This window comes from Scatophagus argus, chromosome 3, assembly GCF_020382885.2.
Source record: "Scatophagus argus isolate fScaArg1 chromosome 3, fScaArg1.pri, whole genome shotgun sequence".
Taxonomy (NCBI): domain Eukaryota; kingdom Metazoa; phylum Chordata; class Actinopteri; family Scatophagidae; genus Scatophagus; species Scatophagus argus.
In genome coordinates, this window is record NC_058495.1 from 25,960,419 (window position 1) to 25,982,762 (window position 22,344).

The window sequence follows — 22,344 nt, forward strand, 5'->3', positions numbered from 1 at the left end:
AGACAGTTAAGTCCAGAAAGACTGAGGGAAAAACATTAAAGCAGAACACCAGTAACAACAATACAAATGAACTCATAAATAAAACTCCCGAGTGTTTTTGCCTGCAGCAGGAGGTCAGATTGACAGAAACTGTCCCAGTCTGTTAGACTCACAGAGTGTTTGACCACGTCAGCCCAGTCTGGAGCTACATAGTACTCTGAGTTGGCATCCAACCACCTGGAGAGCTCCTTTATGGCTGGAGCCATAGCGCCACCAAGCTGTAAGGCAGGAGAAGCAGCATAATATCACAACAAGGATTTCAACTCATTGGAATTTTCCTGCTTTCTCAACCTTACAGCAGCCTTTATTATTGTGTGTGTGTGTGTTTTCTACCCTGCGTCCGGTGCCTCGGTGCACAACAGGCACCCTCTCCTCCCCTGTCAAAGAGTTAATATCCAGCTTGGTGGGGTCTTTACAGCGATGCCTCCTCTGCTTGGGACGCTCCACAAAACCATGTAACAGACCCGCTCCAGACTGCAGAGCAGGACAGAAAAAGGACGGAGCTGACGAAACGCCTCCCTGACAACAGCATTTATACACAGAGAGCAACAGTCCGTCAGACTCACGTGAGCGAACGCGGGGAGATCCATGCTGTAGCCCGGATTCTGTCGCAGCCACTCGATCAGACCTTTACTGGCTGCCTCTCGGTCGATGGCGACGATCTCTGGCTGAGGAGGGGTCTGGGTGGGGGTGGGCGTAGAAGAGGAGGATGGTGTGGGAGGGCCAGCGGGTCGCTCTGAAGGAGAGGGGGACGGCGAGGAGGTGGAGGACGAGACCGAGGAGTGGCTGATAACCTCCACCCGGCCCTGCAGGAGAGAGACAGACACACACACACACACACACACACACACACACACACACACACACACACACACACAGACACACACACAGGTGCAGGTGTTTTGAAATTCTGAGGAAGAGAGAAGGATTTTCCCCTCGAAGGCAATGTGCTGTTCCCCCATAAAGCCCTCGGTGCGGCTTCTCCCTCTCACACTGACAACAATTAGAACTGCTCGTACACTGACCAGGCCCTCCTCCCTCTACCCACCTGTGTCTCTGGGAGGTGCAGTCCTCTGCTCTTGGTGAACTCAGAGTACAGAGCCTCCACGTTTCTCCTCCTGCCTCTCCTCCTCCTCAGTGAGTCATCTCCCCTCAGGCTTCCGTTAACTATTTGCCCCGTTACAGGATGGATGAGGCCGGCCTGCAGTATCCCGGCCATGTCGATACCCACAGAGCCCGTTAGTGGTGCTGTGATGGGTGGCGGTGGTGGTGGTGGCGGCAGCTTGTGACTGCTGCCAGCACCGGCACCATGGTGGCCCATTCCAGGTGCGACCACAGCTTCTCCTGTCCCAATGCCACTGGTGGTGCTTATTTCAGCGGACGTCTTGGTTAGATCAATGGCCGATTCTTGCCAGCCATTTATCAACATGGCTCCTGTACGGTGAGAGGGCGGGGCCACCACCGGAGCAGCACCACTTGAGCTTGTGGTGGCAGCAGTATGGCACGACGGTGCCGATTTGCTGGCTAAAGCCTTGGCGGCAGCCGCTGCAGCGGCAGCAGCCTCGTAGTCGAAAGACCTCCGACCTCCCGCTCGTTTTAGCTCGGGGAGGTAGGGAGGAGCCACGAGCCTCTCCTGTAAGAGAGGCAAGGAGGTGAGGCGCCAAGCTCCGCGCCCGCATGCCCCGCCCCGCTGCATGTACTGTCAGGGTGGACAGGGTGGGTGAGGGGTAGACAAGAATGGGAGAGAGATGACTTTGTTAAACATACATATGGACTGAGACACAACACAGTGGCGGCTATCAACCAGACCTGGGCAAAAACACAACATCTACACCTCTGATCTGATGCGTAAAAGATTAGATTTCTCTCTGTGTGATTCTGGAGTCGCCTGGAGAAGCTTCCAATGCAGTTCGTTCACCTCAGAAAGTACAAGATATGGAGTCAATTAAGTAGCTCAGAGTCCATCTGTTCCCTGATTTGTGCCGAGTTACATTTTGGAAACGATGCCTTAGGATAAAACACAGTGTGCAGACAATTAGTCACACTAAAAACTGGGTAGTTTTCACATTTCAGTTTTTCTCCTTAACGCAGAAACAGTACGACTACCTTCCCAAGTCTGATATCAACATGTATAATATCAACAGTACGCACTACAGACACAGGGAACTTTACAAAAAGCAACAAAGCAATGGTGTGAACTAGAGGTGCCCAGTTCTACCTGTAACCTGCTCAGCTTGCATTGATTAGTGTATATTTGGGGTGTGACGAGTCTCCAAATCTACAGTTCAGTTTGGACCTCTGGATGTGAATGTAATACAGAATGATGCCTTTAAATTATTTTTTTTAAATGTGGATGATTTTATTTTTCCTTAGGGGACCTTGCAGGCCGTATCGAGGTGGTCCACAGGCCGGTTCAGGCCCCGGAGTCATATTTTGCCCATGTGTGCCCTAGTTGTTGTTGAGTCTGTATGCCAACAGAGGGCGCAGTCTATTTTACTCAAAATGGGAGCATAATTTACAGAGTTAAGTGCATGCTGTGTTGAAGAAGACCTGAAAACTGAGACTGTAAAATCATTAGGAAGCCGTTTAGCGAGGTCATAAATCAACTGACAAGCAGACTCATCGTCTCATAAGCTTACATATATAATATAATAAACTTTCTTTTTGAAATCAGGCATTGGATTCACTTTTCTGTTCATATTTTTTCACCTGTCAGTGTTCAAAACTAACAGAAATGAAGTTGCGATGGGATGATGCTGTAGACGGCGGTTGACTGTTTTGCAGCTTCGACCTCAGGACTGTTACACCTCTAACATATAAGTAAAGCATATACTGACTTGATGTACTCTATGAGAATACCTGATAAGGAAGAGAAACATCACGCGGATGTGTCATAAATTATGTGTACGTTTGATGTGTTTCAGTTGACTGAAAAAAACAGTAAAAGTCATCAAAGAGATGACGCGCCTTGAGGAGGCTTTTCCGCTCCGTTAGCTTCACTATTAGCAAACTGGACACCACTCGCATGAACCATGATGTGAGATAGAGGAGATAAATGCAGACAGGTGACAGATGCAACAACAAAGGGAGTTCATTCAACCATTCAGTGGGTCACCGGGATGTTCTCACCTTGGGGAGTCTTGTGAGAGGAGGAGGGATGGAGAAGCCCAGCCCAGGGTTGGCCTGCTGGACCCTGGGCTGGCCCGGGACGGAGCTCGAGGCCGTGGTGGGGAGGAAGCCTGCTCGGTGGTGCTGGTGTTGGGCTAAACTGTTGGCCAGGCAGGAGTTGGCAGCCAGAGAGGCGGGCGAGTCGTACTGCTCACTCGATGAAGGCCACTTCCCCTTCAGGATGGCGTGGCAGATGCTGTCCAGGCGGTTGATGATGACTCGGTCCTAAGATGAGGTGAATGGGTAAGCGTGGATAAGTCTGATGCAACACGTGTATCAACAAAAAGAGAACCAACAGCACAATTTATGTTTTTCAAACTAAACGTTGTTAAAGCTGGATTAGAAGATCATCAAAGCACTTTTTATTCACTTCTGTCAACTAATTTTCCGTCACAGGAGGATTCTCTGCACTGTACATGTCTTCTGGCGGCACAAAACAAAACTTTGTGGGTGAACTGTAGCTAACTCAGGTGGGAATATGTCAAAACACAAGAACTTCTGCCTAATGGTCATTAAAAAGTAAGAATGAACCTTACCTACCATAACTTAGTGAAGGAAAAGAAGGGCAGAAGAGGATTAACATGCAGCCTGTCCCAGAAATACCCTAACAAACTTTGTGGATGTAAGTGACACCTCAGTACCTTCGGCCAGTCGGAGAAGGAGTAAAGTGCTTTCTCCTGCAGCAGCTGAGCGATGGTCGGCTCCCTGGTGTCGTGGAGGCTGTCGGGGATCTCACACACCGAGATGGGAGCTGCAAACCTGGGGCTGCCCACGAAACCTTCCACCACAGGCACTGCAGAAGAGGACGACAGGCTAAAGCTCAACAACGCGCCTGGTTTTTAAACATACAGTCTTACAATCGCATCGAAACTGCGACAACATGAAAGCAAACATCAGCGCACAATACAGTCAGTGGCTTCAGCGATTAGCCGAGTAACGGATTCGTCAATAGACAGATAACCAACTGAACTGTTTCGGTACTGGATTTATCGTTTGAGATTATCAAGTGAATGTCACACATCAGCTGGTTCCTTAAAATGACGAGTGACAAAGTTAGGGTGGGTCAGTTTTTGATTTGAAGCTGACAAACAGCTGCGACTGAATGCCACCTGTAGCTTTTCCCACTGAGGACAAAAGCCACGTTAGCCGGCATTGATGGGTTTTTGTGCAGTGGAACTGGTCTCTGAGAACATGTGATAGGCATCAGTCATTGTATTGTGTCTTTTACTAAACAACAGATTAGATGATGAATAAATAGACGAGTTATTCTTTAAATTAGCATGAGTGACCCGTCTGATGTGTGTCGAGCTTTAAAACGACTGCTCTCACCGGGTGTAGCTGGCCTCTCCTCCTTCACTTGGCCTTTCACCACCAGATTTCCTGAGGTGTCCACCAGCCCGTCCACCTGCTCCAGCTTCGGGGTCAGGACTGTGCTGTCCGCCTCCAGCAGCTCTTGCTTCGTCTCAGCTTTGATGTCGGGTAACGTCCTGAACTCGAGGCCCTCTGGCTTGGCCTCAGGTTTAATGTCAGAGCTGTCTGGGTAGGCGGTGAACTTCAGGCCCTCTGGCTTTGTCTCAGTCTTAAGCTTGGCTCCATCTGGATAAGCGGCCAGCCCGAGAGCTTCGGGTTTCGCTTCACCTTTGACTTCGGCACCATCTGAGTAGGCCGCAAGCTGGAGGACTTCAGGTTTACTGTCTAAACTCTCAGGCTTTACAGGGAGGCTGAGATGTTCAGGTTTGGTCTCAAGTGTTTCTGATTTGACAGGATAGTCAAACTGCTCGGCTTTGGTCACCAATTCTTCAGACTTGACGGTGCAGGAAAAGAATTTTCCTTGTTTGACTTCAGAGCTGTCAGGATAGACGTCCACAGCAGTCTCCATCTTGTTCTCCTCTGCTTTGATTGGCAGCTCCGGTGGCTGTGGTTTCTTCTCCCCACCATTGTCTGCTAAAAGAGAAGATTTAAGGTCAGACGGCTTCCTGTCAGTGCTGTTAGCAGGTAGAGTATGAGCCATTTCAAATTCACTTTGTTCAAGCAGATTGTCTTTGTTGTCCTGATCAAGGGAGAATGTCAAGGTTCTGTTCTTACGGTCTCTGCTGCCACCTGATGAAGTCAGATCTTCTGTACCTTCAGAGTTTTCCTGATCCATGGACACTTCAGTTTCGACTGCAGCTCCGTCATGGTTCTTTGCGGAGCTTTCATCAGACTTTGACGCGAGTGTAGGGGATGAGACAGAAGTAGCAGGGCACGGGACGAGTGTGTATTCAGAGTAAATGCTCTCCATCTCCATCTCATTGGGTTTGGTGTCCAGTTGTTTTCCAGCTTTTCCTGTGGTTTCGTCACAGGGTTGAACATCCATGAGAGACACGTGATCCATCTGCCCTTCTGAGATCTCATCCACTTGATCCGCAAGGTCCACTGGACCGTCCTCTCCGCTGGCTCGCACAAACTCTCCAGCCGTGTTCCCCATCAATGTTTCGGTGTCAAGAGAGTTTTCCATCGGCTCTTCCTCCACAGCTTGATACAAAATCAGACCGTCCACTCCCTCCTCGGGCTCTTCGATGGACTCGGGACATGCCAGACTTCCCTCCGGTTCCAGAAAAGGGTGTACGTCTTGCGGTAACTCCTCTTTGCACTCTGATTGGTCGAAGGTCTCCTGCAGGTCTTGAGACATTTGGGCCGAGACCTCCATCCTCTCGTCCTGTTCTGGCTCTGGCTCTATCCCATCCATCTGTGGTACTTCCATGGATGGATTCAAGACTTCCAAACTTTGGCCTGTGACAATAAAACATCAAGAAGTGAAACCTGCCTGGCAAAACAAGTTAGATTTCAAGTGTGGGCAGGAGTAAAGCAGAGTTAAATTAAATCCGCTGCGTGAAGGAAGTTATTCTGATGGTTTTTTAAGCCTTTCGAGGAAAAATACTTTTGGGGACATCATTTTGAGTTTTGGAATACACTGATTGACATTTTATAGCAAATGAATTTATTAAAAACAAAGGTTTTGTATTTTTTCACACAGCATTGATGCAGGCAGGAAATTTGCAAGAACAAAACAAACATGAGACGAAAATGTGTTTTGCTGTGACGTGACCTACGATCATTTTGTGGCTTTCACGTGGTTAGGGAGCAGCGGGGGATACGCTGTGAACACTGATAGCACTTTATAACATACCCTGGTCAGCATCACAGTCCTGTCTGTCCAGACTTTGATCTCTTCGCTTGTTCTGCTCGATAGCCGACACTTCATCTTCCTCTTTGTCATCAAACTCAAACTCGACGCCTCCTTCCTGGATCTCTGCGTCCTCCACAGGATTGGTCAGGCTGTCGGCGACGTCAGAGTGGCCCAGCCTGTCCTGCGGCTCGTGGGCAGTGATGTCAGACAGAGAGAGCGGAGGAGGGGGGACGTAGGGAGGAGGGGGGCTCGCCGACAGGTCAGTTTGGTCTGCGCTGGTTTCCTCGCTCACACCAATGTCCTGAAAACATAAAATCAAGTCAAAATCAGACTTATCACACTGCGATGATCTCATCATGTCATTGTTTTACTTAACACCAGTCACCAAGAGAAGACGAATAATTGAAAAGCTAAATGAGCCACTTTTGTCTTGTGTGTATAAAGACCTTAGTCTGGTGGACAGGAAACCAGCAGAACATGAATCGCTGCACTGAACATTTCTCTCAATGTTTTACTTGTGACTGTGCTTATATTTGTCACGTTATGATCTCTCAGAAAATTAGTCACGTTAAAATAATATTCACTGTGCCAAACAGTGCTGCTGTTTTCTCTCGTGACATAAAAACATCCCTGAAGTGACCCCGATGGCTCGGGATACAAACACAAACCTTGAAGAGCATGTAACTGGACGACAGCGGCTCCACAGGGTCTCCTGCAGACGGGTGGGAAGGAGAGGATGAGGGTGGGAGGCCCAAACACTCCTCCAGGGTTCCACCTTCCTCGCCTCCTCTGTCCCCCGCCTGCGCCTCCTCGTCCTCCTCCTCCAGGAAGCCCGCCTCCAGAGTGGAAGGACCCAGGATCGGATCGGATTCATTGAACATGTGGTGAGCCGGGCTGGAGTGGTCTGTGCCGTCCCAGGGAGCCTGCAGACGAATGAAAAAACAGTCTGGATTAATAAATAATTTGAATAATCAATACCTGCAGCCATAAACAAGCAGAAACAAAATGAGAGCACGTCAGGCGGGTCAAACACAACATACTGAAATGATCATGAAGTCTCAAATTTACAAGACAAAAAAATCTGTGTTTTATTATAATCGAGTCAAGTTTTTGTCTCATAAATTTTGTTTGTTTGTTATCCCCTCCATGGGCTCTGTAATTTTTATTGTTATTTTTTTTAACCTAAACTAATTAATACACAGTAGAAGAATGCAGATTCAAAGCACAATGTGTACCTGTAACTGATCCAGCTCCACTGATGGCGCCATCAGCCCGGTTTCCTCCGAAGAGCCCTGCTCACCGACGAGCACATCGCTCCTCAGTTTTGAATCCAGATCGGTTCCCCCCACGCCGTACGAGTTGAGCATGCTTTGACCCCCTGCAGCCGAATTGAACGGGAAACCGTTGAGGGCGTCTTTGGAGGCCTTCCCTCCGTGTAAAGCATCTGCAGACATGGCGTCGTGGTGCAGAGAACCCAGCTCCAGGGTCTCATCCAGAGGAGGACAGTCGAGGAAATCTCCCCGTGACCCAGAAACTATTCCCAGACTCGGTGAGGCAGAGCTGTGGGCATCCAGTGGTGGAGGGTGGAGGTGCGGGTGAGAGGAGGAGGAAGGAGACGGAGCCGATGGAGGCGCGGGGGCGTGCTGGTGGTGATGGAGGTGGTGGTGAGAGGACTGGTGGGGATATTCAGGAGGCTGTGAGGAGTGATGGCTGAGTCCTGAGTCATACAGACAGCAGTGAGGATGAGGCAGCTGTGGATGAGACGAGGAGGAGGAGGAGGAGGAGGATGAGATGCCAGGATGAGTCGCCAAACCGGGATGGTGAGGGTGATGATGACTTTGAGGATGAAGATGAGAGGGGTGTCCCCTGACGTAGTTCCTGTGAGCCTCCAGGAAGCTCAGCTGGGGGTCGTTCAGGATGTAGAAGTCGGTGCGGCTCAGGCCGTGTCGCGCCGCCCCGATGAGGAGGTCACGGTCGTGTTTGCCAGACTCCCACCAGACCGGGAGGTACAGGGAGGGGCGGCACAGCTGGAGGCGGGCCGAGATTAACGGGTGACGGAGAACCTGAAGGGAGGATGCAATGTTTCAGAATAAAAGTGGTGGTCACCTTTAATCTACCATTAATCAGATCGACGCAGCTCTAAAGGCGGCGTTTTCAATGTAAGGGTTCACAACGCTTCCTGAAATGAAAAGCTTGTGGGCGGGCCAGTAGGTGCTACTGATCGATGATGAGCCCAAACCGGAAACCAATTCACAAAGGGAAACTCTGACCTTCTGCGCCTGATTGGCTGAACGCTTTCACGTGTGGGCTGTTTGCTGCGGGATTTCTAAACAGACCGACATGGCGGCTCGTTTGGAAACCTTTGCTCATATCTCAAACAGTTCAGCTAAATGTGTTTCTGAAAACATTTGAGGTGTTTTTGAACACGGGCTGTTTCTGAACATGCTTTCACGTCAGATCGATCAGGTTTTGTCCCGCCAGACGCTGCTCATTTGCAACAAGTTGAAAATATTAAACTTTATTAAAATGAGCCCAGCGCTCCCTTCTCTCGAAACACAAGCTGATGCTACCAGAACGGATTGCAATGCGTTTCACACAGACAATGAGTGAGAAGCATGTAAACGATGGACCCTGAGGACACGTGCCTTAAGAGACCAAACAGCTTCTTCCTGTTTGTTTCAATCCATTGAGCCGTGAAGCCTTTACTGTTTGGTCTTCCTTCCCTTTAATTATTTACAAACTGTGTAACGTGTGCTGTACACTTACTGCTAAACTGACACCTTCTGCTCAGCTCCTTTCACCGCTGCTCTCCTGCCTGCATGAAAAACCAGACTTTCTGCCCTGTAAACGCCTGCAAACCTCCAACACACCTGTAGTCAATTACCACCATGTTGATGGGACATTCAGAGCCTCAGTAATGATAAAAAACATAAACTAACAAAGACAAAAGCTAACTCTCCTGAACTGTTTGCCTCACGTTTTTCTGATTCGAATCCATTTTGAGCCCTGGCGCTTTGGTTCCCATCTGACTGTGGATGATGCAAACAGGATGCAACAACAGCTGAGCGTTAGCTGTGGGCATCACCTGAGCCCCGTTTATTAAGCCTGAGGCTGTTTACATTTTGGAGGCTGCGAGGAATAGAAAGTCTGGGTTATACATCAACGTCTCCTGTTTGCACTGCAGCTATGAACGAATCTTTTGACTTCGAGGAAGATCTGTTGGTGTCCGTCCTTCATTTACGCCACCAAAAGGAGGTGTTTTTGACACAACACGCATCAATCAGATGCGACAGATTAAGGCGAGACTGATGAATCAGGTTCACTTGTGCATAACCGATTGTTGTGCCAGAGGCCACAGTTCAAGTGAACCTGCTGGGTTTGAGTTGCAACAGTGAACAACTGGTGTTAACGATGACGCTCTGCCCACCTGCTCCCTGATCTTGCGGAGCAGCTCGATGCGGTATAAAGTCCGAGCGGCCCTCTCTTCAGTCAGAGGCTCGACAAACACACCTGGATCCACAGGTCCTGGAAGAAACGAGAGAGACGGTCGACATCGGCATGAAGAAGACATGGGAGACATGGGAGTGGGAGTGGAGCTGTGGGACTTCAGAAGGTCCCGTAAGTTTAACAAAAGTTTCACATGAATGTTAGAGAAAATCAATGACATGAACTGGGATGTTCTTATGTGTGTGTGTGTGTGTGTGTGTGTTGCACATGCTGACTGTTTTCATCTTCAAGGCGAGCAAACACGCAATTCATGTTTGCATGCTCACACTCTTTCACTGTTTTATTTAAAATATGTAATCTTCTGATTTGTTTTCTCTCTCTTCACTCCAGACATTTGGGTGTGAATCTTCACCCTCCACGAGTTTAGCTTTCATATGACGTATACAGCGGATGGTTTCCTCTCCCTGGCTGTCCGTACTGTAACTTCATCGTGTTGGTGTGTTCTGCACACACACCACCTGTTGTCCGTCTGTCTGTGCTGCGGTTGGTTCCTTCCTGAGGTTTCTTCCATTTCTTTCCCTGTTCAGGCTTTATTGAGGGAGTTCTTCTGATCTGAACCGATGGTCTAAGGACAGAGTCGTACACTCCACAAATAAAACTGACCACTGAGCTGAACTGAACTGTCAGTCAAGAGTAAATGAATCATCCCACCAGCAGGGGGCAGTGATGTTCCCTCAGAGGGACACGACATCTGCAGCCGCACTCCAATGAGAACCTCGACTTGTAACTGATGCAGGGTTGGACTCTTGTACTTATGTTGTCAGACTGGCCAACTGTAACTATAAAGCAAGTCTGGAAATCCAGAGCAGGTTTCTCCAGGTGTTACATTCAGTCCTCAGCTAATAATTCTGTCAAGGTCTGGCTGTCAGGTTTAAATAACATTAATAACGTGCACACACACACACACGATACCTTCTTCCTTCCTTGGAGGCAGTTTGCAGGCTGTCCTACACATGTTGACGAAGGAGTTGAAGTATCTCTCCAAACTCTCGTCCGTCTTCCTCTCCAGCCGGGCCAGTACTCTGAACTGGGACCAGTCGAAGGCCTTCCTCTCGGTGTCGTACACCACACCGAACGACGACACGGTGCGGTAGAAATCCGCCTGTTCTCGACGAGTCCACCTTAAACACGATGGAGGAGGACAACGTCAGATGCAGTGTTTTGAATGTACTTTTCAGCAGCAATCTGGAGAGTAATGTCAGTAATGTTTAGTAAGAGGAAACAACAGAGTGTTGAAGCTGAAATGTTAGGACTTCAACACAACCTGCTTTTATTTTAAACAAGATGCCGCAGGAGGACTTTTGCTTTGGATACGTACATTTAAACAACAGCTGTTGCTCAAAATAAAGAGGATTTTTTTATCCTCAAACAAAAATCTTTTAGTTTTAAATCTGTAACCAACAAAAGTTTGTAAAAAGTAAAAGACCTCAGATGCAGATCCAAAAGTATGAGCAATAAAAATAACAAACTGACAAAATATTGCTCTTAAAACCTGACACCAGCTGACGCAATAAAGATCCATCAGTCTCTCCTCTCTGAAACGTTGTTACCTTCTCTGCCACTCCAGGAACAGGGGGTCGGGCTCCGTGGCGACCACAGAACACCGCCTCAGCTCTTCACCCAGTTGCCACGACAACGGCCCACCAGCCTGATGGCCGTGAGCTGCTCCGGCTCCCCCGATCCCCACGCCGACGAGGCCGTCGTGCAGCAGGAAGTCGTGCCTGAGCAGCGGCTCACGGCGCAGCGTGAAGCGCTGGTAGGCGGTGATCAGGCGGCGTAAACGGGCCGTCAGGGCGGGGCCGGTGGGCCAGAGGGGCCGGGCTTGTACGACGTGGAGAGCCGCCACCCCGGTCCCCGTTCCTGTCGTCGTGGTCGTGACCAACGTTCCATCTTGAGCGCACAAGTCCCCTGACATCTGGGAGTCTGCGGCAGAAAGAAAAGTTTCTGAGAATCATGAACAGCACAGCCTGTCAGAGACGAAGCTGCTGCTATGACCAAGTTTCTCTGAAAAAGAAGAACAAATTCCTAATTCTTACTAGAAATCACAGAATTTGAGGTGGAAACTGCCACTCAAAGCAGACGTTTAGGCTCTTGTACCTGTGGGCCTTGAGGTTCTGAAACGTTCTCCTCTCTGGAAATGTAAACTCAGTCTGCAGCTTTCTCTAAATATCCTGCCTTAATGTAAGCGCGTGTTCTGAATACTGAAAAGAAGAAAACTTTGAAAGAATATGGCTGATTTTTAAAATATTACCTCATTTACACCAGAACAATGGGTAAGTGTGTGGATGTCTTTCCATCTCTCTCCAGAGTGCTGTTCAACACTTAGATGTCCATTAAATGTACCCACTGAGACAGCGAGCACCATTCAAACTATCAAAACTCATTTCACACATTGGGAGCAGTGGTGCGAATGGAGACTGGAGCTGAAGGGGGAAATGGGTTCAGATTCATCAAGGGAAGTCTTCATAGTCAAAAGTCTGACTGTGGCAGCGACTGGAGTCACGTTGCATGGACACACACACCCCTGAACGGTCATTCGACTGAGTTCAAACACAGAATGACACCTAATTTGGTCGGTCAGGTTACCTGTCCTTACGGTCCACTTTCCCTCCTTTCATCATCCTGCATGTTCAGGTTGTCTAACCTGCTGCCTCGTCTACTCCAGAATACCAAAGGCAAAGCTGGATAAACACACGTAGCTGTGAGTGACTGACAAGAGGGACCACTCCAATAAAAACTCCTAAAACTGAATCAGCTGGTGAGGTCACTACTGACTCAGCAGACTGACTCACAGGTGCCTCAGGTTGGGGGGGGGGGGGGGGGGGGGGGGGACTGGATGGTGTGTGTGTTGGTAGTTACAGAGGCTGGTGCTGTACCAGCTCCTTTGTAGGGGCTGCTGTCTATACACAATAAATAACATTTTGTCAGACAAAGACCTGACTGGCACCCTGGCAACCCAGGTGACAGAGCTCAGTTAGGTGGAGGCGGGAAAAGGTGCCGGAGAAAAGCTGATGGGTGTAGAAACCTGAGACGAACAAACATCTTCCAAACAAAAATCTTCTTTACTCGTGACATTCCAGTTAAACAAAAACCCCACGAGGCTCCGCGGAAAATGACAGAATGGTGGATGTGTGAACAACACGCGTGCAGGAAGATGAGACGATCAGGACTGTAAGGACACGTAAGCTAACAAACAGCAGACCTGTTTGTCCAGGGGCGTGCAGGCTTGTGACGGACACTCGGACAGTCCGATCTGTCCGATCAGTCCGCTCCATCCCGCCATTCGTCACGTGAACGTGTTTATGTAGTGTTAAGTGCACCGCGTGTCTCACCTGGACATGTGCTGTCAGGCTTGTCTGAGGTATCCGTGCTGGAGCAGGTCTCCTCTCCCTGTGGACGAAGACACACACCAGCAGTATGAAACACGAGCGAGGAGTTTCAGCTCACAACTCTGACACAAGACTGCCTGAAACAAGCCAATCAGGCGGACGGAAAGCGCGTCCTCAGACTGGACAGGATCGTGTCATTGAGTAAAGAACAAAAACAAACCAAACCATCCCTACCAAAGGAAAAAAAAAACACATAAAAATGTAATAAGAGAGAAGTTTCCTGTCTGACTGCTGTCGCATCTCACACTGCAGATATTTAAAAGCAGTAATTTCTCCTTTCATGAGAATTTAATTAAATCTAGCAAGACGAGAAACTTCTTAGTGTGATGTTTAAAGTTCTTACTTTGGCGCAGATTAAGTGTAAAATGTTGCAGAAAACATGAACACTAATAGACAGATGAAACCTAATAAAACGAGCAATAAAAAGATAGCAGAGATTACGTTTTACACATCATCTGCTCTGCTATTAAAACTGTTGTGTATTAAAATGCGTCATTAACTGCACACTATTGTTTTTTGCAGCACCTGGAGGCCAAACTCTTCTGTTTCCCATCAACTTGAAAGGATCCAACATTTAAAAACTCCCAGAGGCTCCCACAACATTAGACTTTGTATCTGTGGAGACTCACTGAGCTACAGAAATGATGCGTACATGAAGGAACAGAGTGAATCTCCGAGGTTTTAAATGTCGCGTCTCGGGAGAAGACTTCCTCACCTTGCTGCTCTCGTCTCGGTCTTCCCCTCCGTCAGCTTTGCTTTCCGTGTCGTCCTTCGCCTCCTCGGGTTTGCACACACTGACAAAAGAAACGACACACAGGAGCGAAAAAGCATCAGTAACACACACACACACACACACACACACAGTCTACCATCGACCTCCCCCAGCGTACGACTGAGGGGCAACATAAAGCGACAGGAAGTGACAAACTGAGCGCCGTTGAAGTTCACGTCAGAGCAGAAACAAAGAATACGACCTGTCGAAATGTGATCAGAAGGCAGATTAAACATCAGCTGCTGTTACGTGTTAAAAGAAGAAAATGTTTTGAGACACAAAGATTTACAAAGAGAAAAGGTTTTTAAGCCAGTGATGAAGCAGCTGAACATGACAGCACGTCAGGCTCCGTGTAACTCTGCCAGAAAGCAATCGTTTTTAAATTACTGCATGGTGTCAGCAAGACGCAGGAAGCACAACAGACTAACAATACGGTTAATATCACAATATTAAAAGGTTTAGAACCTAAAAACATTCAAACCTGTCAAAACCCTATTGAAGGGCAATGAAACACAGGAGGACCTAAGAAGCCATGAACCTCTTATTTTAACTGTATTCTGCTTATTTACATGCGTTTTTAAAAACACGCTAATTCTTTTTAACCACACCTTTGTGATGGACTTGCAGTAACACTGCACAAACAATGAAATGAAAGTCATTCTACAGCTCAAGTCTGCGCGCTTCTGTTAGCACGAATGGCTTGTACACAAATTACAAAACCTTCAGTCTTCATCACAACAACAATGGGGTTCTGCAGCATCTGGCCGGACTTCACAGGAGGCAAACGACCCTCAGACAGCAACGAGGAGCAGCGTAATCCTTTTCGTGAACACGTTTGGAGCTGTTTCGAACCTGTGCAGGAAGCCAGGAAGCCTTCCTGCCACACAGGCGCTGTGCTCAGCTGGAGCTGCTTCGGGTTGAGCAGGTAACAAAGCGAATGACAACTTCAATTACCTCCAGGAAGAGGATCAAAGCTTCCCGTGCGTCTCATCTTCACAGCTCAGCTGTCAGCCGGAGCAGCAGCACCCATAAAATACATTTCCCACACTCCATCTTCACTTTCCTCTTTTCCTCTGTCAGTTATTCCTCTCCGGGTCCTTTAGCTTCTTCTCACAAGTACAGTGAAACTACCAGAAAAATGACTTGTGAGGATGGTTTTCACAGCTCTTGTGAGGAAAAAAAACCATGTGCCTTTTAGAGATCCGTGGAAGGTTATGACCAGAATCAAATACTTTATGGAAATAAGCATGCAGCTGTGTGTGAAGGTCTAATAAACGTATCTCTTGCCAAATTTACATCATTAAAAACCGATCTGGTTGCTGTTGACATAATTAGCATCCTTATTTCTTACTTGAGTGTGTGTTTATAATCTCATTCTTCACACTCGGCATGTAGAGCAGGTGTGTGGGTGGGGAGGTGGCGGAGTCGACGACAACAGACGTGTCATCAGAGGGGACAGGATGTGTTTTTCGCACCTGCTGCGAACGCTACTACAGGGAGTAAATGAAGCGACGGTCCTGCTGCAGGTCTGCAGAGAAGCTGATTCACTGACTGTCTGTGCTGTGTGAGCGAGACGGACCGACTGACAGGCCGCAGCAACAACAGGCAACCCGCCGAGGGGCTGGCGTCAAACATTTTTCTATAAAAACTGTAATTCTGCATTAATATACAACGAGAAAAACATGACAGGTGGCGAAAACATGACAGGGGAATCCCATGCATGTGAGATTTCACCGTCTGTAGATGCAGGTTTGTGACCTGCTTGTGTGTGTGTGTGTGTGTGTGAGCACCTGTCTGCCAGGTCGGGGACTCCCTCCCCTCCTCCCTGTTCGGCAGACAGCGCCGTGACGTCTGGCATTCCCACTCTCTCCAGGAAACACAGGTCTGGATCTGCACGCATGGCGTTGTATCGCTCGTAGCCTGGTCAAGGATACACACCATAATTAAAACACAGAACCACACACACACACACGCTGGAGCCACATCACACCACATAAACATACATAAATAACAGATGCCACATTTTTCACACTGAATTATCTTCAATCACAACGTGTAAGGCAACTGTGCTCATGAAACCTGCTGTGAAGGAAACGCATCCATGACTCATATCAGACTGACTGACGGAGAGCTTCATCACACATCTCAGTCTCATCCAAAGCAGTGAGCCTGGGGTGGACTGCAAAGCTTCAGATATGTCTTCAGGGTGTTGCTGCACAGAAGCTTCAGACTCATCCTGTGCTTCACGCACACTTTCAAGCCGGCAGCTCAGAAGATCAATACGATCAGCTCAGTTTGAGGGTGGAAACCCAAGATCAGAGTCACCAGTTCAGTCTGTGACCACATGTGAATCTGGTCCCAATCTGCCCTTCTGTTCCTGAGTTCTGCTGCTGATGAGTGGATATGAAACATCATGATGTCACAGTGAAGCCGACCTTTGACCTTCTGGATGGAAAATGTCATCACTTCATCATTTTATCCCGTAAGACCTTTGACAGGACAATTCCTGAGTTCAGGCTAAAAACCTCTGACCTTTGACATTTCACACTGATGAGGACAGGATGGATGGACAACATGGACACACAATGCCTCCAGTCGCAGATACTGCCGGCTATGAGGCATAAAAACTACAAATTTGGTCGATGTCGAGAAAAGGTCAAACTCACCGTGTTTGTGGACTCCTATGAGGAGAGACTTGTCAGCTTCTGCATCCCACCACGTGGCTGGAATCTCGATGTAGTCGATGTCGGGTAGCGACACCTCGAGTTTACTGTGGACGCAAACAGACACACATGCAAACGATCAGCCAGTGCTGACAGTGTCGAGTCAGGACACACCAAGACCACCGAGTCAGAATGTTGACAAGGTGTCTAAACACGGTTCAGTTTACTGTAAACCACCAGGAAGACAAAAAACAATCCACAAATCGCTTGACTGGTGGATCGACACATGACCAATAAAGTTCTGCTTAGTTAGCATAGCATGAAGGACACGCTGCTGCTCCATACCTGGAAGGTATCCCCTCGAGAGCCTGATTGGCAGCCTCACCCAAAACCTCCACCTTTAGGTAGTACAACATCCTGACCCTGAGCAGCACCCTGAGGAGAGGAATCATCACAGTAAGAACAGACTGCCTGTACTCGTAGTCATCATCCGCTATTGGAGCTGATAAAATGATTCGTGAACGGACTTGTTGCAGTGTTGCTTGAGGTGTTTCTTGTAGCTCTCATCCTGCAGCACCACCTCAGGGTTACAGTGGACCAGCCAGTCGGCGTTCTTCACCTCAGGAACGTTCAGCTGGTTCTTCAGCTTCTTCCCCTTCCGACCCCGAGGAACTGGAGCCGACAGACCTGGGACAGACCGGAAGGAAGAAGATCCGCTGAGTTCACCGCTAACCACGGGTTTTAACAGCATGCCAACACGTTAATGAAAAGGAGCAATAAAAGCGCCACACAGAGAGGGAACCTCACAACGAAAGTCAACACAGAGTCTTCTGTGGCTCCAGAGCAAACCTGATGAACGTCTTCAAGTGAGTCAGCATCAGTTTGGTCTGAAGACAACGAGTTTGGAAAGAGTGAGCTTACAATCCCCCTGTAGCTCACACCTCAGCTCTGCTTGAAGCTGGCATTTCAAGGCTACTTCAGCTTCACACAGAATTACACAACCCAATCCAAGTTTCTCACGAGAAAGAAAATTCTGCTGCATCTATTGTGACCCTTATTGTATACATAGATATTTTCTAATTTAATTAATCATTTCCCAATTTATTTATTTCAGACTTCACACTCATGGTGCGAGTGATACCACAGCAAGGCAGGAGCTGGATGGAGCAGAGGAAAAGGTGAAGCTCAAAAAACAAGCCACAAAAAATAAACTACATCTGTGGAGTTGTGTTTCACAGCCGACGTCATAGCTAAGAGTGAGATGCCAACCAGAGTGATTGAGCAGAGCCTGGTCCTGGCCTTCCTTGGTGGGTGAGATCAGATCCCAGATGAAGCTCTTGATCTTATCGTCACCTTTGTAGTGTCTCAGGCAGTACACCAGCAGAGCCCTGCACAGCAAATGACCACAATCAAATCTGCATGACTTGGAATTTTCCTTTTTACTGTTTCACTCCCTCCCAGTAGGAAGACATCCTGTCCTTACCGACAGATCACCTCCATGTCTCTTTCGGCCAGGTGCCATTTAAACCGACCGTGGTTCAAGATGTCCTTCCACCGACCCCACCTGGAAGAAAGGAGAGTGGAGTAAAACTGTAGCAGCAAAACAAACAAAAGAGAAATGATCTACAGCCAGACCCTGGTCTTAACTCCGAATGATCACCAAAAACAGCAGCACGACTGCTGCTGGGTCTGTGAGGCAGTCAGAGTGAAGATGGAGAACAACAGAAACACTGAAATATAATGACAGAAAGGCTTCCCTGACTATGTTTTCATGAGTATATATCTTCTCCTCCACCAACAAAAATAACGTCTCAGACTCATAAAAGCTAAAACTGAATGCCTGTCTCTTCTTGTCCATTACAGCCGTTGTCATGGATACAGGCAGTCTCATCCGAAGTGCAGAAACAAGCATGACAGGACGACTGCTGACTGAGGAGCTGAGGATGTCCTCAGGTATGAGGTCTGGGACGGGACATAAGAAATTGTCTCAGGTCGTACCCGAAGATAAGCAGGTTCTTTTCAACCCGGAAGCACTCGGCTCGGAGGTACCGCCGGCTGCGCTCGCCCAGGCGGCGAGTCCGACATGGCCGCTCCTCAGAGTCGCTGTCCAGCTCCGAGAACTCCATCAGCTCGTCATCCTCGAAGGAGTTGTAGTGCCGGGTCTGCTTCCTGACCCGAGGCGTGTCGATCACCAAGGACTCCTGGAACGGAGAGAAGTTTGGATAAAAGAAACAAGTGAAGACGTAGAAACAAGCTGCCAGATTTTATCCCTCGGATGCCTTCAGAAGAGAAGGACTTCTGTTCACCGGGGGTGTCAGTTATTAAGAATTCAATGCACGAGTCACAGCACACACACACACACACACACATGTATGAGGACAAGTATGAGGACAGTATGAGTGCTTTGTGTGCAGTCTGCTTCATTCATTAAGGTACTCCATCTGTTAAGGGGGGAGGGGAGAGGAGTGAAAAGGAAGGAAATTTTCTTTACCCTGATATCTCACCCTCATTTCTTTCCTTCCCTTGTTTCCATTACTCGTCCTCTACCTTTCCTACCCTCTTCTAGCATGATGAAGTACATCTCCAGTTCAGTGGACTTCATTTTTGCTCTCTCTGTTCCCTCCTCTCATTTTCCGTAAGCTTTTCGCTCAATCTCCTTTCTTCATTTTTGTTCCTTTCCTCCTCTTAGATCTGTTCTTCTCTCCGTTTCTCTGTACCTTCTCAGATTTGGAGTCGATCTCCACCTCAGCGATCTTGGCCCATTTCTGCCAAAAGTTGGGGTCGTCCAGAGAAATATCCGTTCTGTTACCAGACGAGATGAAACTGGCCTGAGGGAAGAAAAACAGAAACGCGCAGACAGGAAAGAAAAACAACAGTCAGATTCATTCAACCAAAGGTTTAGACTGGAGCTGCCAACTGCTGATGTTTTCCAAAAACATTTCGGATTTTCACATTTGATCTTCATGCCAAAATATTCCAAGTATTCGGTGCTCTGCTGCAAAAAAACTCTGAAACAGTATTTAGAGTGTGGGATGAAATAAAACACCGTCTGAAGCTGAGATTTAAGGTGAAGCGCACTAAGAAAAGACTGACAGATCCTGCGGTACCAAACCAACGTCTGTGCAGGTTTTGTCATTTTCCTCATAAAGAACAAAGAAGGTCAGTAAAGTACAAAAGCTGAGCGTCTGTGAAAGGTTTTGCTTAATGGTTTCTACCTTAGCGAACGTGGACCCTTTCCCTTCGGACTGGATGGTGATGGTCTGAGTGCGTCTCTGAAGTATTTGATCGATGTCCTCCTCGCAGAACTTGGAGCCCTCGTCTTCTTCGTCCATCAGGGCTCCGTATGCTCCTTTTTTCAACAGATCCTCCACTTCAAGCTTAGAAAGCTGCTGCACCTGCAAAGGATAGAATTTATGCTGTTTTTATCCCAAATCCACGTACATTTTGAGACAGTACAAAACAGCCAACTCTGTACGGTGCAACGATCTGATCATATCTGATAATAACTGAAACAGGAAGTGATCTCTGACCCCGTTGAGGCTTCCTTTGCGGTTAATGTCTTGGAGGACGGCTTTGTCCAACCCCAGCTTCAGACTGGCCTTGTCAAACATTTCCCTTTCGTATGAGTTCCTGGTGATCAGCCTGTAGACTTTTACCGCTTTGCTCTGGCCAATCCGGTGGCAGCGTGCCTGGGCCTGACGTGAGGCGTGTCAGGAAAAAGATACGAAATACAACAAGATTATGATACGTTACAAAAATGAAGCAGAAGCACAGCTTGCTGTTGCTCTGCGCCCACCTGCAGGTCGTTCTGGGGGTTCCAGTCCGAGTCGAAGATGATGCAGGTGTCTGCAGCCGTCAGGTTGATTCCCAGCCCTCCGGCTCTGGTGCACAGCAGGAAAACGAAGCGGTCCGAGTCCGGCTTGCAGAACCTGTCGATGGCCGCCTGCCGCAGGTTTCCTCGCACACGGCCATCGATGCGTTCATACGTGTAGCTGGAGAAAACGTGCAAAAATGCAAAAGTAAATTCATGTCATAATGTCAGATTCCTCGCTCTTCTTTCCTTTGCTCTGTTTCCTTTCTGCTTTCTCTTTCACTCGTACCTCCCACCTCCCCTCCCCCACCATGCTCCCTGTCCTCACCGTCTCTGTATGAGGTAGTCCTCCAGGATGTCCAGACAGCGGACCATCTGGGAGAAGACCAGGACCTTGTGTCCCCCGGCCAGCAGTTTGGGCAGCAGCTTGTCGATCAGCACCAGTTTACCGGCTGCCTGGATCATGGCCTGCAGCTGGAAGTCCAGTGCATCCGGACTGTGGCTCTTCCTGAAGCTTTCCAGAATCTTCTCCTCCGCACCTGAAAGTCAAGAAAATGTTTCAATATTCTCATATTCTCTGAAATGGCAAAACCTGGAAGATTCAACCATTTATGTTGAACTTCACTCTGTTTGATTCTGGTTTTCACACACACTCACATTAATTCAAAAGAAGGCGTGTACGTGTGTGCATGCATGTTGTTTCACCTGTGATTAGGTAGGGGTGGTTGCAGCACTTGCGGAGCTCCATCATGGTGTTAATGAGGTTGGGCATGTTGTGTTGGTTGGCTCCTTTGGACAGGAAGGAGAAGTTCTTCTCTAAGATGGCTCGGTAGTATTTCTTCTGAATGTTGGTCAGCTCCACCTGCAGGAAGAAAGCCAACATGTGGTGGATTAGTACACAGGTAGGTGGTGACACACACACACACACACACCTGGGATGCACCGACTGTTTAAAAAAGCAATTTGTTTACTAGCCGGTGGCAATGCTTTCTGTTGTTATATATTTGTGACTGTTCATACACACACACACGTACCTCGATGATGGTCTCTTCTTTAGGCGCCAGGTTTTTTTCCACATCGTCCTTCAACCTCCTCAACATCATGGGCTTTAAAATAGCCTGAAGCTTCTTCACCTGGCGGAGCGAACACAGGAGGGGGCGTGACTGACATGAATGCAGATGCTGCAGACATTTTCATTCTGTCTGCATAAAAGCAAAGCGTCTTCCGTCCTCTTTATGTCCATGAGTGTTTCTTCCTGAATCATATAAGTCACTTCCTGCAGCTGCTTTTCAGCTTGGCTGTAGTGCTGTTTGAAGCACGCACGTGAGAACACTTATCTCCACTTACCTGTTCATCTGTTTTCAGGTCTCCAAATTCTTCCAGAAAGGTGCTCTCTGAAGGAAACTGCAGCGGCTCCAGGAAATTCAAAAGGCTGAACAGCTCCTCCACCGAGTTCTGCAGAGGGGTTCCCGTCAGCAGAACCTTGTGTTCCTGTGAGAAACACAAACACTAATATATTAAATGCAAACATGGAACGTCACACCGAGCCTGCTTCTTATAACAACATTTATTCAAACTGAACTGAAAAATAAATGAAAGAGCAAATCAGAAGAGACACACGGAGCAACAAAAGTGTACAAGTATGAAAGCAGGGCAGGTTCAAAGATAAACAAGAACATTCCATGACTAAATAAGCTTAAACTTGCAGCAGTTGTGAGCAGGTTCAGGCAGGCATCCCTCACTAACATTCATGCCAAATTTCAGGGCACGAAACTGCAGCAAGTGACCAACAGAGCTTCTGGTCACAACAATCAACGGTGACGTAA

General features: G+C 48.1%; 1 protein-coding gene across 8 annotated transcripts in view; it reads right to left on the minus strand.

Annotated features, from left to right (window-relative positions):
* The window catches only part of chd6 (chromodomain helicase DNA binding protein 6), a 75,744-nt gene that overhangs the window by 6,701 nt on the left and 46,699 nt on the right, over window positions 1-22,344 (minus strand). For 4 of the 8 annotated variants that reach the window (XM_046385027.1, XM_046385029.1, XM_046385028.1 and 1 more), the window contains exons 15-44: window positions 21,866-22,009; window positions 21,553-21,651; window positions 21,224-21,380; window positions 20,847-21,057; window positions 20,504-20,699; window positions 20,238-20,402; window positions 19,923-20,102; window positions 19,425-19,535; window positions 18,706-18,908; window positions 18,191-18,271; window positions 17,977-18,095; window positions 17,235-17,394; window positions 17,053-17,142; window positions 16,711-16,814; window positions 15,835-15,964; window positions 13,988-14,066; window positions 13,216-13,273; window positions 11,434-11,806; window positions 10,796-11,004; window positions 9,804-9,901; window positions 7,612-8,439; window positions 7,045-7,299; window positions 6,377-6,677; window positions 4,537-5,979; window positions 3,849-4,000; window positions 3,169-3,432; window positions 1,088-1,738; window positions 606-845; window positions 373-513; window positions 153-257 (exon numbers count right to left, since the gene is read on the minus strand). In XM_046385027.1, coding sequence (XP_046240983.1) covers window positions 153-257; window positions 373-513; window positions 606-845; window positions 1,088-1,738; window positions 3,169-3,432; window positions 3,849-4,000; window positions 4,537-5,979; window positions 6,377-6,677; window positions 7,045-7,299; window positions 7,612-8,439; window positions 9,804-9,901; window positions 10,796-11,004; window positions 11,434-11,806; window positions 13,216-13,273; window positions 13,988-14,066; window positions 15,835-15,964; window positions 16,711-16,814; window positions 17,053-17,142; window positions 17,235-17,394; window positions 17,977-18,095; window positions 18,191-18,271; window positions 18,706-18,908; window positions 19,425-19,535; window positions 19,923-20,102; window positions 20,238-20,402; window positions 20,504-20,699; window positions 20,847-21,057; window positions 21,224-21,380; window positions 21,553-21,651; window positions 21,866-22,009 — 7,347 coding nt within the window. The remainder of the gene's footprint in view (window positions 1-152; window positions 258-372; window positions 514-605; window positions 846-1,087; window positions 1,739-3,168; window positions 3,433-3,848; window positions 4,001-4,536; window positions 5,980-6,376; window positions 6,678-7,044; window positions 7,300-7,611; window positions 8,440-9,803; window positions 9,902-10,795; window positions 11,005-11,433; window positions 11,807-13,215; window positions 13,274-13,987; window positions 14,067-15,834; window positions 15,965-16,710; window positions 16,815-17,052; window positions 17,143-17,234; window positions 17,395-17,976; window positions 18,096-18,190; window positions 18,272-18,705; window positions 18,909-19,424; window positions 19,536-19,922; window positions 20,103-20,237; window positions 20,403-20,503; window positions 20,700-20,846; window positions 21,058-21,223; window positions 21,381-21,552; window positions 21,652-21,865; window positions 22,010-22,344) is intronic. The other 4 variants (XM_046385034.1, XM_046385033.1, XM_046385032.1 and 1 more) reach the window with 4 other exon arrangements.